We start from the raw sequence: 12422 nt of genomic DNA, 5'->3' as shown, positions 1-12422 counted from the left end.
CCCCTAGTTGTCAGAAAAGGATATGAGCATGCTGGAGGAGAGGATCAAGCGTTCAGCCAAGGAGATGGCCCCGCCCGCTAAACAGGTGGAGGATAAACCCGCCACCGACGACGAGAAGCCGCCCTCCAAACTGCGGTATGCTTCACTCTGCGTATTGGTTTAATGACGTGCATGTGCACCTCCTGATACTTACTCTTAATGGCTTCGGCAATTAGTCCAAACTGTTTAATTAAGCATTTAACAGATGTGGGTTTTCTTAATTCATAGGGATTCCCTGGTGAAGTGGTTTTGTGGGGTTCATTACTGATTTTGTAGCAGTGTAACAGTTACAAACATACAAACATGTTTTTCTTTCTTTTTTCTCTCATACAAGACAATGTTCGTGGGAGGGCAGTTGAAACAGTGCTCATCTGACCACAATGATATATTAAGAACATAGATTGGTAAAAAAAAAGAATGGACAATGTGAGCGTGACGTCACCCATTGGTTTTTGAGACAGGGTTTTAAGCCCAATTATCAGTTGATTCCGGGTGATTTTTCAGATGAATCCTGGCTAATTTCCTGGAGCATTGTGGGTAATCCATTCGAATCTACAGTACAACTTATACACAGGAGTGTGTCATGTGAGTCAGGCTGAGTGCAGTCCAGCTGTCCGCCTGGCTGGCTGTGAGCCCCCAGTCTGCTAGCTAGCCTGCTAGCTGCTGCTAAGCCTCCACAATAGTATAAACTGCTGTCAACTTTAACTCGCTCACTTGGTGCTTTGCTATTGGCCACTGATTGAGAACGACTACTTCCACCAGCGTTGTAAATTTTACAGTGTTGTAAAAAAATCCCCATGAAAAGTAGCTATTGGCTGCTCATAACATCGCCAGATGATGTCCTATACTAATTTGCATATAAGGCAAAAAAAAGTTCAATAGACCAGAACTGCGTTGCGTCTTCAAGCGCCCAGCTCCAAGGCCGCGCCCCTTTTTAGGGGAAACCCACCATAGTAAACGACGGTACAAGAAGCCGAAACCACTTCAAACAAACTATTTAAAATGGTTTAATTTGATAGAGATATGCCGAAGAGTTGCTGTGTTGTTATAGTTTCACTAACAATAAAAAAAAAAAAACTGGTCTACGATAGGGTAGTCGTGACACCGTCAATGTGGACGATGCATGTAACCTGGTGGAAACTGGATACAGCGTTCATATAAGGCAAGTACCTCGTGTCGATGTATCTTGCGCATTCTATGGCCGGCCGAGTTGAAATATATTGTCATGTCATGGTGTCTTTGGGTCATTTATAAAGGAAATTAATTCTGTTATTTTTCTATAGATGTTTTGGGTACTGCTATTTTACATAGAAGTCAACGCGAGTGGCTTGTGTTATCCCCTAAAAAGGGGCGCGGCCTTCAAGTTTTGCAAATTACCCGGATGTGCTGGTCTGGTCTATGCTGCTACCTGGCTCTCCCCACTATCTCTGTTTCTTATGGCTCAAAAAATGAAATGGATTTGTTTATGGGCAGAAAGGACACAAGCCCTGAGCTATCTGTCAAGTTCATGTCCTAATACCCATGCTCGTTGTTAATATTACCTGCCTCGGCTAGTAGTAATACGTAACTATTACAGGTGGACCCTATCCTGTCCCTGCCCCCGCTTTCGTCCTACTCTTGGTAGTTCTGATGACTTCGTTAACTTAGTCATAGTCTCTCCTGTCCCTCTGTCCCTGCAGGCAGATTCGTGCCCAGAAGGCTGAGGCAGCACAGCCGGCAGAGCCGGAGCCGTCTCTGGTCGCATCAGAGTTTTCCCTGGACCTCCACCTGCTGGAGAGTGACTCGCCGGCCGACCTGCAGCTGCCTGAGCTGGTGCAGCTACAGGACCTGGACGACATGGAGCCTATTCCAGAGCTCAAGTAGGACACACAGAAAATAACAACCATGGTGTTTTGTGTGTGTGTGTGTGTGTGTGCATGTATATAGGTGTAGTATGTACAGTATATATACTAAAAGTAGAGCGTGCCTTGTATGGGCATTTTGGGCATTGCTAAAGACATACCAGACAGTGACACCTGGGAAAGTTTAGAAGTAGCTCATCATTGTCGAGTGACTCAACAGTCTTCATTAGTGCCTCAGTGATTATGTTTTCTTTTTAGGACACGCCTACTTCCTCACAACTTTGATCTCCACCAAACTCCCGCCTCCACCATCACCCTGGTAATGTCTCAGATTGCCTCTGGGGATCTGAACACCAGCATACAGTCACTGACCCAGGTATGAAGACACATCATGGCCACCAGCAAGACACAACTTCTGCTCACACAAGTTTTCTTCCATCCAACTGGCAAAGAATTTGATTATTATTTTAGTGTATTATATACACTCATCAACCAGCTGTTGAGCTGCGAGCAAAGAGACCTCCACCCACCAACCTCTCTCTGTCGGTCTGTGTTGTGCAGATGGACGAGGTGTTTCAGCAGCACAGCGACTCGGCGGTGAACAACATCAACCAGTTCCTCATCGCCACAGTGCTTCAGCTGCGCCTGGTCCACAGCACGCACATGGCCGACCACGACGTCGCCAAGGAGGACGTCTCCAAGCTCTACAGTTGCATCATCGGCAGCATCATGACTGTGAGCCACGGGGACGCGTTTAGCAAACGCCCTGAAATGTTCTGTCCATCGGTCAAATTGTGGTTTTAGTAGATGGGGTAGTAGATGGATTTCGTCTGTGTTTTCCAGACAGGTTAGAAGTAATTTGTTTTCTTGAACCCCGTCACGCAGGCCCTGATCAGCTCTTACTTGGGCTGATAATCGATATAACAGGGTTGCCACGGGTCTGGAAATACTTGGAATAAAAAAAAAAAAGAAAAAGCAAGTGCTTGGATTTATAAAGAGGTCCTTAAAAGTGTTTGAATTTAGCCTTACCGGAATCTCTTGATTTTGAGCCTTGTGCGCTCAGTCATCTCAAAATTGCTGGGCCAAGCATGACACACTTTCTCTTCCCATCTATTGTTTAAGATTGCTTTGATTTTATGTTAAGGGTTAATGATTGCTTTGATTTTATGTTGAGGGTTAATAATTCATTGGAGTTTATATTAAGGGTTCATGATTCATTTGAGTTTATGTTAAGGGGTTAATGATTCATTCCGGTGTGTAAGCATGATTGGAAACAAATTTGCATTAGACTAGAGGATTTACGAGCCTGGTATGTGAACATCTCAGAATTATTGGTCATACTCGTAATTTTGCAATTTGTCCTTAAAGTGCTTGAAATGGAATCCATCATTACAAAAGAGTAGAAACCCTCATAAAATCTTCATTAATACTGTATCTTATCATAAACAGGACCCTGGGACATTATATCTTATCAAATGGGGGATTTGTGGTCTAATCTGTGTCAGTTTAGGGGTCGTTGACCTTTGAGAACCACTATAGAAGGAATCTCTTCAGCCCCTCCACAAAGGGAGGTTGGTGCTCTCAAGAGGACAGGATACTGGAAACAGTTGAATTGACTGGAGCACATGAAATCACTGACCAACAATTTTAATGAGGTACAAAAACTAACGTTTCAACACGAGCAGCGTCTTCTTCAGAGTCAAACAAAACACTGAAGAAATTGCTGCTCGCGTCGAAATGTTTTTGTACCTCATTAAAATTGTAGGTCAGTGATTTTGCGTGCTCCAGTCAATTCAACTGTTTGAGAACCACAGTCTTCCACATCTGCAGGGCTTAGTTCTCAGGCAATTCATCTAAATTAATCTAATACTCACCTCTATACATGGTACACATTTCCTCCTGGACAACTTTTCAGGCCCACAAATCTTTTCTTGCTTTAACTCCTGCATCTGCGTGCACTCTGTGGTTAGCGCTCGCCTCTTATCAGCCATCAACGAGCATTAGTCTAGAATTGGTATGACTGATGAAGACGCAGCAGGCGTCGAAACGTTAGTCATTGAATAAAGCAATTTTCCAGTGAATCGTGTGCTCCAGGATCCTCTTTGGTTTGTCCATTGAACTTTTGTTCTAGAATTGGTATGTTGGCATTAGGGCTGCAGCTATCGATTATTTTAGTCATCTACGATTATTAACAATCAAGTAATCGGATAAGATGCCGTTCAGGCTGAAAACACAACGCAGAAGTGGTAGACTCCGGAGGTGGAAACACAACAGAGTATAAAATGGAACAACAAGTAATGACATGGCAGCCAGACTCTGCGCTGGAGTCTGGTAGCTACCTCAAAGCCAAATATGACCTCATCAAATGTCTTATTTTGTCCTAACAGTCCACAACCCAAAGATAATCGGTTCACTGTCATAGAAGACTAAATAAAATATTCATATTTACATTTAAATTTTTGTATTCTTATTCTTAGGAATTAGTCTTAAACGATTATCGGTTATAGAAATAGTTGATGATTAATTTTCTGTCGATTGAATAATCAATCGTTGCAGCTCTAGTTTGCATTTTGTCCAAAAATAAGTCTGTAGGGTTGAGATTTCTATCAAGTTTAGTCCACCGTTCTTCTGCTTGATGTCACAGTCTGCTCTCTCTCTCTCCACAGATGCTGGGAGTGGAGGTTCTGGTGCGGGAAGCCTCGTTTGGAGTGCTGAAGGACCTGGTAGAGGGCCTCCTGACCGCCATGTTGGACCCCAGAGTGGAGGCGCTGAAAGATGGACGCCAGATCACTTCCTCCATTAACATGCTGCTGGCAAAACTCTTCGAGAAAGGCGAGCACACCAACGTATTCAGGTGTGTGTGGGCAGACATGCTGGCTTTTAACAATTTGGAATTTGTACCAAATGATACAGGAGTTGTTTCTGTTTAAGTAATCTGATTGGAGAGGTGTTCTGATAGTCATGTGATTGGACAGGTGTTCTGATGAACTAATTTGATTGGACAGGTGTTCTGAAACAAAGTGCCGTCAAACGCCACTGAATGACCAATTCGATAACTGTTACGAATTACGCCCTTTCCATAAAGCCCACCAGCTTTGATCCCCATTGGCCGATTGTTATTTTAACAATATTGTGGCTTCTAAACGAACGTTTTTTTACGGAGACCGTAATGGCGGCATGCTATTTCCGCTGTGGGCGCAAACAATGAAGGCAAGAGGCGAAGCGGTTCTGCTTTTTTTTTTTTTTTTTTACAACAGCGCTGCAGTCGTTCTGCTGCAGTGGAACAAGCTATTAGCCTTCAGTTCTTATCAATGCAAGTTCTTTGACGCTTATGGTGACGTGCGACTATACAGCGTGCGCGTGCGCTCACACTCATGGAGCAGCAAACGTTCCACAGGTAGAAAAGCTGACGGAGCCTTTAATTGTCATAAATCCTAAAGTTGTGAGCATTTGAATGTTTCTGCTGTCCTCTGCAGTGCTTTGCTGGTGCTGCTACAAGAGGCCTTGTCCTCCAACCCCTCCTCAAAGTTCTCTGATATTGTCATGAAGGTAAGCCAGACTGAAACTAACCAGTATTAAAATGATTGAATTAATACCAAGGGGATTTATTTGAGTCCAAAACCAGCTGCTTAGCCTCAGATTAAACCCATGTTTTTGGATTGAGTCATGTCCCATTCGAACCAAAAGTCATTGGTCTACCCAGGGTACCCCCCCACCTCTCTCCCCTCTCTTTCGTCTTCCTATTAAGATTTCGGGATCCAGGCAGGTATAAACGGGTATATTTATTTGATGGACAGCTGCACATTTTACCAGCCAAAATCCGCCATATACCAGCCAACAAACCCTGGGTCTACCCCATGACTACTCTGGGTTCTACTTTTATAATAAAATAAGACTGCCTATCCCTCAAATGACACGACTTGTCTTTGTGTTGGTTTTCAGTGTTTGTGGAGGATGATCCGCTTCCTCCCGGAAACCATTGCGAGCGTGAACCTGGACAGGATCCTGCTGGACGTCCACAACCTGATGAAGCGTTTCCCCCGAGAGAAGCTCCAGCAGCTCCCCAACGACCTGGCCCACCGCACCATGAAGACCCTGCTGCACACCCTGTGCCGCCTCACCGGACCCCAGGTCGGCACGTCTCCACTCTGTCCTTACTGCTGGGATGTGACTAGGGGTGGGACGATGGGAACCTTTCATGTCACAATTACCCTGTCCAAAATCATCGTGATTACTCGCATATCATCGCGATAATAATAATAATAATCCAAATAGGCATACAAAATCTTTATATGGACTATGCACTAAATAAACATACTGGAGTCACTTTACCTTACATTTTGTTAAACATATTTGGGGGTGAAAAATAGAAAAGTAGCTGGGCAGTGGGCCCTACTACAAAAACCAAAGTCACTCAGTCTCCAAGTTAAAAAGCCTTTATTTAGGAATGGCTTATCCCAACGCGTGTCGGCAGTGCATCTGCCTTCACGACTGAGACGGAGTGCCTTTGGTTTTTGTAGTAGGGCCCACTGCCCAGCTGCTTTTCTATTTTTCATGGACAAGAACCCCACCTCCGAATGAGCACCTCTCCACTTTGATCACACATTTTTAAGCCAAGCAGCGTTCTTCTTTTTTCTACTTTTCCTACAAATATTTGGGGGTGTTTACCCCCCCCCAGGCCACACCTTCCTCCGGCAGGTTCTGCAGGTGGGAACCTCATCTTTGTGTCATTCCTTATTTTTGAACCCATAATATTTCCACATGTCTGATTTAACTTTTTTAGCTGGAGGATACAGCGGGCAAGTGACGATTGACTGGAAAGATGCATGCTCCCCCTTGTGACAAATGACAATGCAAAATAAAATAAGGAATCAACAGGATTGTTATTATGTGACTTGTTAGTGAGCTAAGTTAGACTTTCAAGTCACTCGGGACGATCTTCATTCTCATGTCACGATATTCACAATTATAGGATTAATGGAAATTCACCACGTTACAATTATCTAGAGTGTTTATTATTGCGATAGATGATGATATATTCTATTGCCCCACCCCCTAGATGTGACACCACTGGGTGTGTTTTAAATTCTTGTTTGCTATAATCCTCATATCGGGGATGCAAACTCACCTTTTTGATCCCAACATAGAGCACTTTTAATATTTTCCCCACACATTTTTCACTCCATGAGTTTGCATCCCTGAACATACTAGATGCCCACTTCTGGTTTAGAATATTCCACTTAAGTCTTTGGCAAAATATCTTGGCTAATAACTGGCAGTCTCTCTCCAAAGTTTATGAGCTGCATTTTCTTTTTAAATATATATTCTGTATATTATCTGTTATCCACTGCAGATGTCTTTAGCCGACTCTAATTTTAAAGCGATAATTAAACTTGTGTACAAAGATGGGATGCAAATAGTGCGCTAAAATTGTTCCCCAAATCACCAAGATGAATAATTGTGATTAATTAGGAACACAGTATAATAATACTCAGGCTAGCCAGTGCAGAGGTCGTTGAGCACAATTCTCTTGTGTATTTGTTAATGTAGCTCTAGCTAATTAAGAGAATGTTATATTGACCTACAGTACATGTAGCTAGCAGCTGCTGAAGACGGTGCGACGACAGAACTTTTCTTTATCAAACAATCCTCTGTGCTTTTTTCTCTGCTTTCTTGAAAGAAACAATACAGCTTTGCAAGTCTTATGCAATCTATAAATCTATTTTTTTATTAACGTGTGTGTGTGGTGTGTAGATCCTGGACCACCTCACCCTGGTGGAGAACAGGAAGGAGTCTGGTCTGGAAGCACATCTGAAGAAGGTGCTGAAGTCGGAGACCATGAAAATGAGCAGAGACAAAGACAAGTCGGTGAGTAAATACAGCCTGAAGAGAAGCTGCCTGAAAACACTTGGACACTTTTCTATGTTGGTACTACCCGCTCATGCTGACTGAACAAACCTCTGTGGCCCTTCCTGTAAAGGTCATCACAACAGAACAGAAAGAAGAGCTGCTGGACATCTTCAACAAGATCTCTGTGCTAGAAACTGGCAGAGAGGTCAGTCCACTAGCAATACTTTATCTTTAACCCCTGGGACCCCAAGCATTTTTCTTCTTCTTCTCCTCATGTCACATTTTTACTCACTGTGGGCTCTCATTTTTCACTGCATATATAAGTTCTGCACCTCTATGGAAAAAGCATAATCATGGCTAGAAGTAGCCGGTAGAACTCAAATGTCTTGCAGTAAAGTAAACTTCGCAATAGTTGGGCAGTCAAAAAATAAACTGCAGGTCCAAAGATTTCAGTCTCATCTTGTTTACTGCCGAGTAAGTCATCACCTCGGACATAGACAATCTTTGGCAGTGTGAGCACTGGCCTGTTGGAGTTGCTTTTCATAAGGTTGCTAAGGTTGCCTTGTTCTGAGTGAACAGTAATCGCGATCGCACATATAAGGAAAATCAACAAACTGCCTTTCAGAGCTTCCTTTCAACCCCACAGATGCATGCAGCCGTTCTCCACACAACACTTCTGAGACGTTTCTTCCTGTAGACCTTCAAATAAATTGTAGGGAACTGAGAAACTTTCAATGGCTGTAGTCAGCTTGGTCCATTTTGAACTTGCCAATGTTCATGGAGCAGAATCACACTGGCCCTGAAACAAGGAAGTGCAGAAATCTGTCAAATATTTTTTTGTGGCCATTCCCACCAGTGTCCATACGACCGTTAATGGACAGATAGTGAGAATCTGTCTCAATTACAAAGTAGGACCCAAGTTTGAGCTTTAGGCTGGTAAGACTGGTGTATTTTTTACACATTTGCCTAGTGCAGCATCAACTCCCTCTTAATAATAACGAATGAGTATCTGCAGACTAAAGTGTGTGTGTGTGTGTAGGGGCTGATCCAACTGTGGGAGTTCAAGCGGAAGTATCCAGCCGTAGACCTGACCCCTCACCTGAAGAAGCAGTCCGAGTACATCCAGAAATTCATAGAGCGCGGCCTTGCTGCAGTCGCCACGGAGAGAGGCAACAGGGCCAAGATGGCTGCCTCCAGCACAGGTACGCTCGCCACCAAGCACGTCTGATCACTAGATACGCATGCAAATAATTACACTGACCAACGAGGCCGACTCAGCCCCACAACACTGGAATACTTGCCTTACTGTTTGCACCGGAGCAGTGATTCTCAACCTCTTTCATATCAAGGAATAGCCGAAGCGGAAGAGACACGCAGAAGTGAAGGAAAAGCCACCGTCACTTCCTTTTCCGCGTCCATTTCGGCTATTTGCTAATAACGTTAACGCATAAACACACTGCACAGAAGACGTCAACTCGCCTTACAACAACAGTGGAAAATCACTGGAAACAGTGGAGCATGGATGCGGAAAAGGAAGTGACGGTGGCTGTAGAGGGCTGTCCCAGAGTCTATTTCTTTTTCAAATAAAAATAGGCTCCAAGTTCCCAGATTGATCGCAGCATTGCTACCCATCGCAGGAAAGTTCACTGAGGCAGGGTCGGAAATTAGCGGGGGCTCAGGGCTTTTCCCCCCTAAAAAAATCAGAAATTGCCCTTGGAATTGGGATGACGGGGGCTTTTTTTGCCCCGTAAAACAAAACTGAACTATCACGTAACATTGAGCAACATGCTGTGTGTTAGCCTACAAGAATAGCAGCATATTGTGAACATTAGCCTGAGTGAGACCTAGCGCTCTCATGCTGTGTGGACTTGTTTTAAGATCAAGGAAGAAAAAGGCCAAACAATGGAGTGCAATTTAACGTTGTACAATGTGGGCGTTTCGAGCATTGGAAACATCAACACCACGGATTGATACAAGGTCAAAATGTATCGCACAAATAACCCGACCGTTCAGAGAGAGACAGACCCAGGTCCGAGAGAGAGGGGACAGACACAATGCAAGTAACGTTAGGTGAGCCAATAAACATCCAAACACACCGCTCGTCACAACATGCTACAATATCACGATCAATACGCTACATTCCCATCTAGAAGTGAAGTCCAATCTACGCACGCACGTTCTGCATAACGAAGCGGCAGATTAACGCTAGGCAAAATACAGCCACCTCAACACTCGCCATGTGCACCAACTTGCCTCAGCAGCAATCAAGTTAGTTGTTCTGTTGATGTTTTAGTCCTTATAATTAATGCCAAAAGTCCAAATCTACCTTAAAAACACCAAATAAAACTAGATTAGCCCACATGTGATGTGTCCCTTGTTTACAAACCCATGCTTCCCCAAACTGCTCTCTTGTTACCCCGTTTCACACAACACATAAGTAGGGGAGAGCAGGGACAGTTGTAACACCTTGGCTTGAATTCCTCCAGGCTCCATCACAACATTTGCAATTTGCATTTCCTTTGGAGTGTTTGAATGGTGACCAATCAAAAAATGCTTCTAAAGGTTCTGTGTGTGAAAAAGCTTAAATAGGTTTTTTTGTAAGTTTGTTTGATATTTTGTCTTTTACCGTAGGGCATGTTATTTAAAAAATATGCTTGGATAAAAGTCATTGCATATCTGCAAAATAGAGCTAATATATTTCCCAACATTTGATAAAATTGTCCTGGAAATTATACTAAATGGCCCCAAAACATATTTCACAGGGGCAAAAAAGCCCCCGTTAAAAAAAAGCCTACCCTGCCTACCCTGCTGTGAGGAAACTGCTTCCATCCATTTGCGGCGCACACGTTTTTTTTACCGTTAGGAAAGTAATATGTCTGCTCATTACAGGAGCATCCAGCGCCCTTCCCACCGGCTCAGCGGAGCTGAAACCATACAATTACACGGAGAGAATCAAGGCACTCCGCCAGCTCAGGGGCCTGGATAACACACTTACCAGCACAGGTGCGTGCGTGTGTGTGCATGCGTCTGTGTGTATGAACATGCATTACATTCCTCTACCAGTCATACACTCCCACACTGCTTTTGAATCCAGTTCAGATGGAGCTACACTACCAGTCAGCAGTTTAGACACGCCTTTCTCCCCCCCTACTAAATACATGTTTTCATATTTATAATAGACATCAAAACTATGGAATTATGCGGGGAGCAAAAAGTGTTAAAAATGGCTTTAAGATGGTGAAAAACATTAAATTCAGGTGTGTCCAAACTTTTGACTGGTAGAGTTGTTGATAAGTTTGTATTTCCTCATGCTTGTGAATATGGCGTCTGTGTCTCTGGGACATGTTGTAATAAGCATCCTCCTTCCCTCTCAGGCATCCATAGCTCCAATTCCAACACTGACCAGCAGAAGCTGAAAGCATCCGTCCTCCAGCTGCGTGGCCTGGAGAACCAGCCCAAGGTATGTTCCCACGGCAGCTTTCAAATGGCTAGTACAGTTGGCACATATTACCCACATTAACCCACTACAGTCATATGTGATGACAATTTGTTTCTGACTGTCATTTTAGCCTGCTGGCTGTAACGACGTTTGCTGGGCTCAAAACTGAGTGGCCAAAACATTAGCTCGATAACCTTGAGTCACGTTCTTTCCTATAAGCCCATCAGCTTTGAAGTCCGTAGCATGTTGGTTGATATCTCCGCAATAATGTGGCTATGCGCCCGTTTCACATCGCACCTCAAGCAGCCATTTTGTGTCAAATGCAGGAAGTAACACGATATAAAAAATGTAATCCCCTCTCTGTTGTAAATTGCATACAATTGATATCAACAGAGGGGGGGGGGGGGGGGGATTAATTTTTTACATCGTGTTACTTCCTTCATTTTTGACACAAAATGGCTGCTTGAGGTGGGATGTGAAATAGGCGCATTCCTTGCAGCTATGGAGGGAATACTGTTTCCGGCGTAACCTGCGCTATAGCGCAGACACGTTTTGAAGGCAGGAGATGAAGCGCGTGTGCTTTTGATGACCTTTTTCCATGATGTTGCAGTGGAACAACCGAATTAGCCTTCTGTTCTTATCAATGCAAGTTCTTTGGTGCAGGATCACATGACGTTTGACCGCACAGCAGGCACGTTTGAGATAGAACAGCGACCGTTAAACTGGTAGAAAAACTGATGGGAGTGGGATTTAACCTGCTATTCTCTCCACAGCAGGAAGAGTGTGTGGACCTTCCCGCACTGTCTGCTCCCGCTGCCATCTCCAAAACCCCCAGCAAGCTGTCTGATCTCCTCCACCACCCTCAGGCTGCGCCACAGAGCCCCGCCCGGCCAGCTGGCCCCGCCCCCACCACCCACACCCTGGACAGCCTGAGGAGACGTCTTCAGAACATCAAGCGCAACAACCGCTGAGTCGATGTCTGTACTGTCCCTGTTTTGTCATTTTATCTTTTTACTATATTTTTTCTGTTTTATCTGTTTTGTGTATTTGTACACATTTTATATGTTTTAAATGTTTTTCAATCTTTGACAAATAAAATTTCGTTTTCATGTTTAATGGAGTTTTTTGGGTCATTTCATTGGTATTTGTTTCCTGTGTGGTGAAAATAATTAGGCGTGTGTATGTTGGCAAATGCAATAGGAAAAGCTAAAAACAAATGAGTCGAATTATGTGGCTTTCTGGAGTATGGGGGA

At 43.9% G+C, this 12422-nt stretch overlaps 1 protein-coding gene across 2 annotated transcripts in view; it reads left to right on the top strand.

The window, feature by feature from the left end:
• Positions 1-12203, top strand: part of LOC310785383 (cytoskeleton-associated protein 5-like) — a 37442-nt gene extending 25239 nt beyond the window's left edge. The window contains exons 33-45 of one of the 2 annotated variants that reach the window (XM_083646435.1): positions 8-135; positions 1719-1898; positions 2139-2256; positions 2442-2615; positions 4547-4734; positions 5357-5429; positions 5823-6011; positions 7635-7748; positions 7861-7935; positions 8770-8932; positions 10620-10733; positions 11105-11190; positions 11946-12203. In XM_083646435.1, the coding sequence (XP_083502561.1) occupies positions 8-135; positions 1719-1898; positions 2139-2256; positions 2442-2615; positions 4547-4734; positions 5357-5429; positions 5823-6011; positions 7635-7748; positions 7861-7935; positions 8770-8932; positions 10620-10733; positions 11105-11190; positions 11946-12140 (1797 nt within the window). In that variant the 3' untranslated portion in view covers positions 12141-12203. Of the gene's footprint in view, positions 1-7; positions 136-1718; positions 1899-2138; positions 2257-2441; positions 2616-4546; positions 4735-5356; positions 5430-5822; positions 6012-7634; positions 7749-7860; positions 7936-8769; positions 8933-10619; positions 10734-11104; positions 11191-11942 lie in introns of both variants that reach the window. The other variant, XM_083646434.1, reaches the window with a different exon arrangement.
• The last annotated feature ends 219 nt before the right edge of the window (positions 12204-12422 follow it).

This window comes from Poromitra crassiceps, assembly GCF_964638095.1.
Source record: "Poromitra crassiceps genome assembly, chromosome: 11".
In the NCBI taxonomy this organism is placed as follows: domain Eukaryota; kingdom Metazoa; phylum Chordata; class Actinopteri; order Beryciformes; family Melamphaidae; genus Poromitra; species Poromitra crassiceps.
Note: the sequence above shows the minus strand (reverse complement) of the source record. Positions and strands in the feature narration are given on the sequence as shown.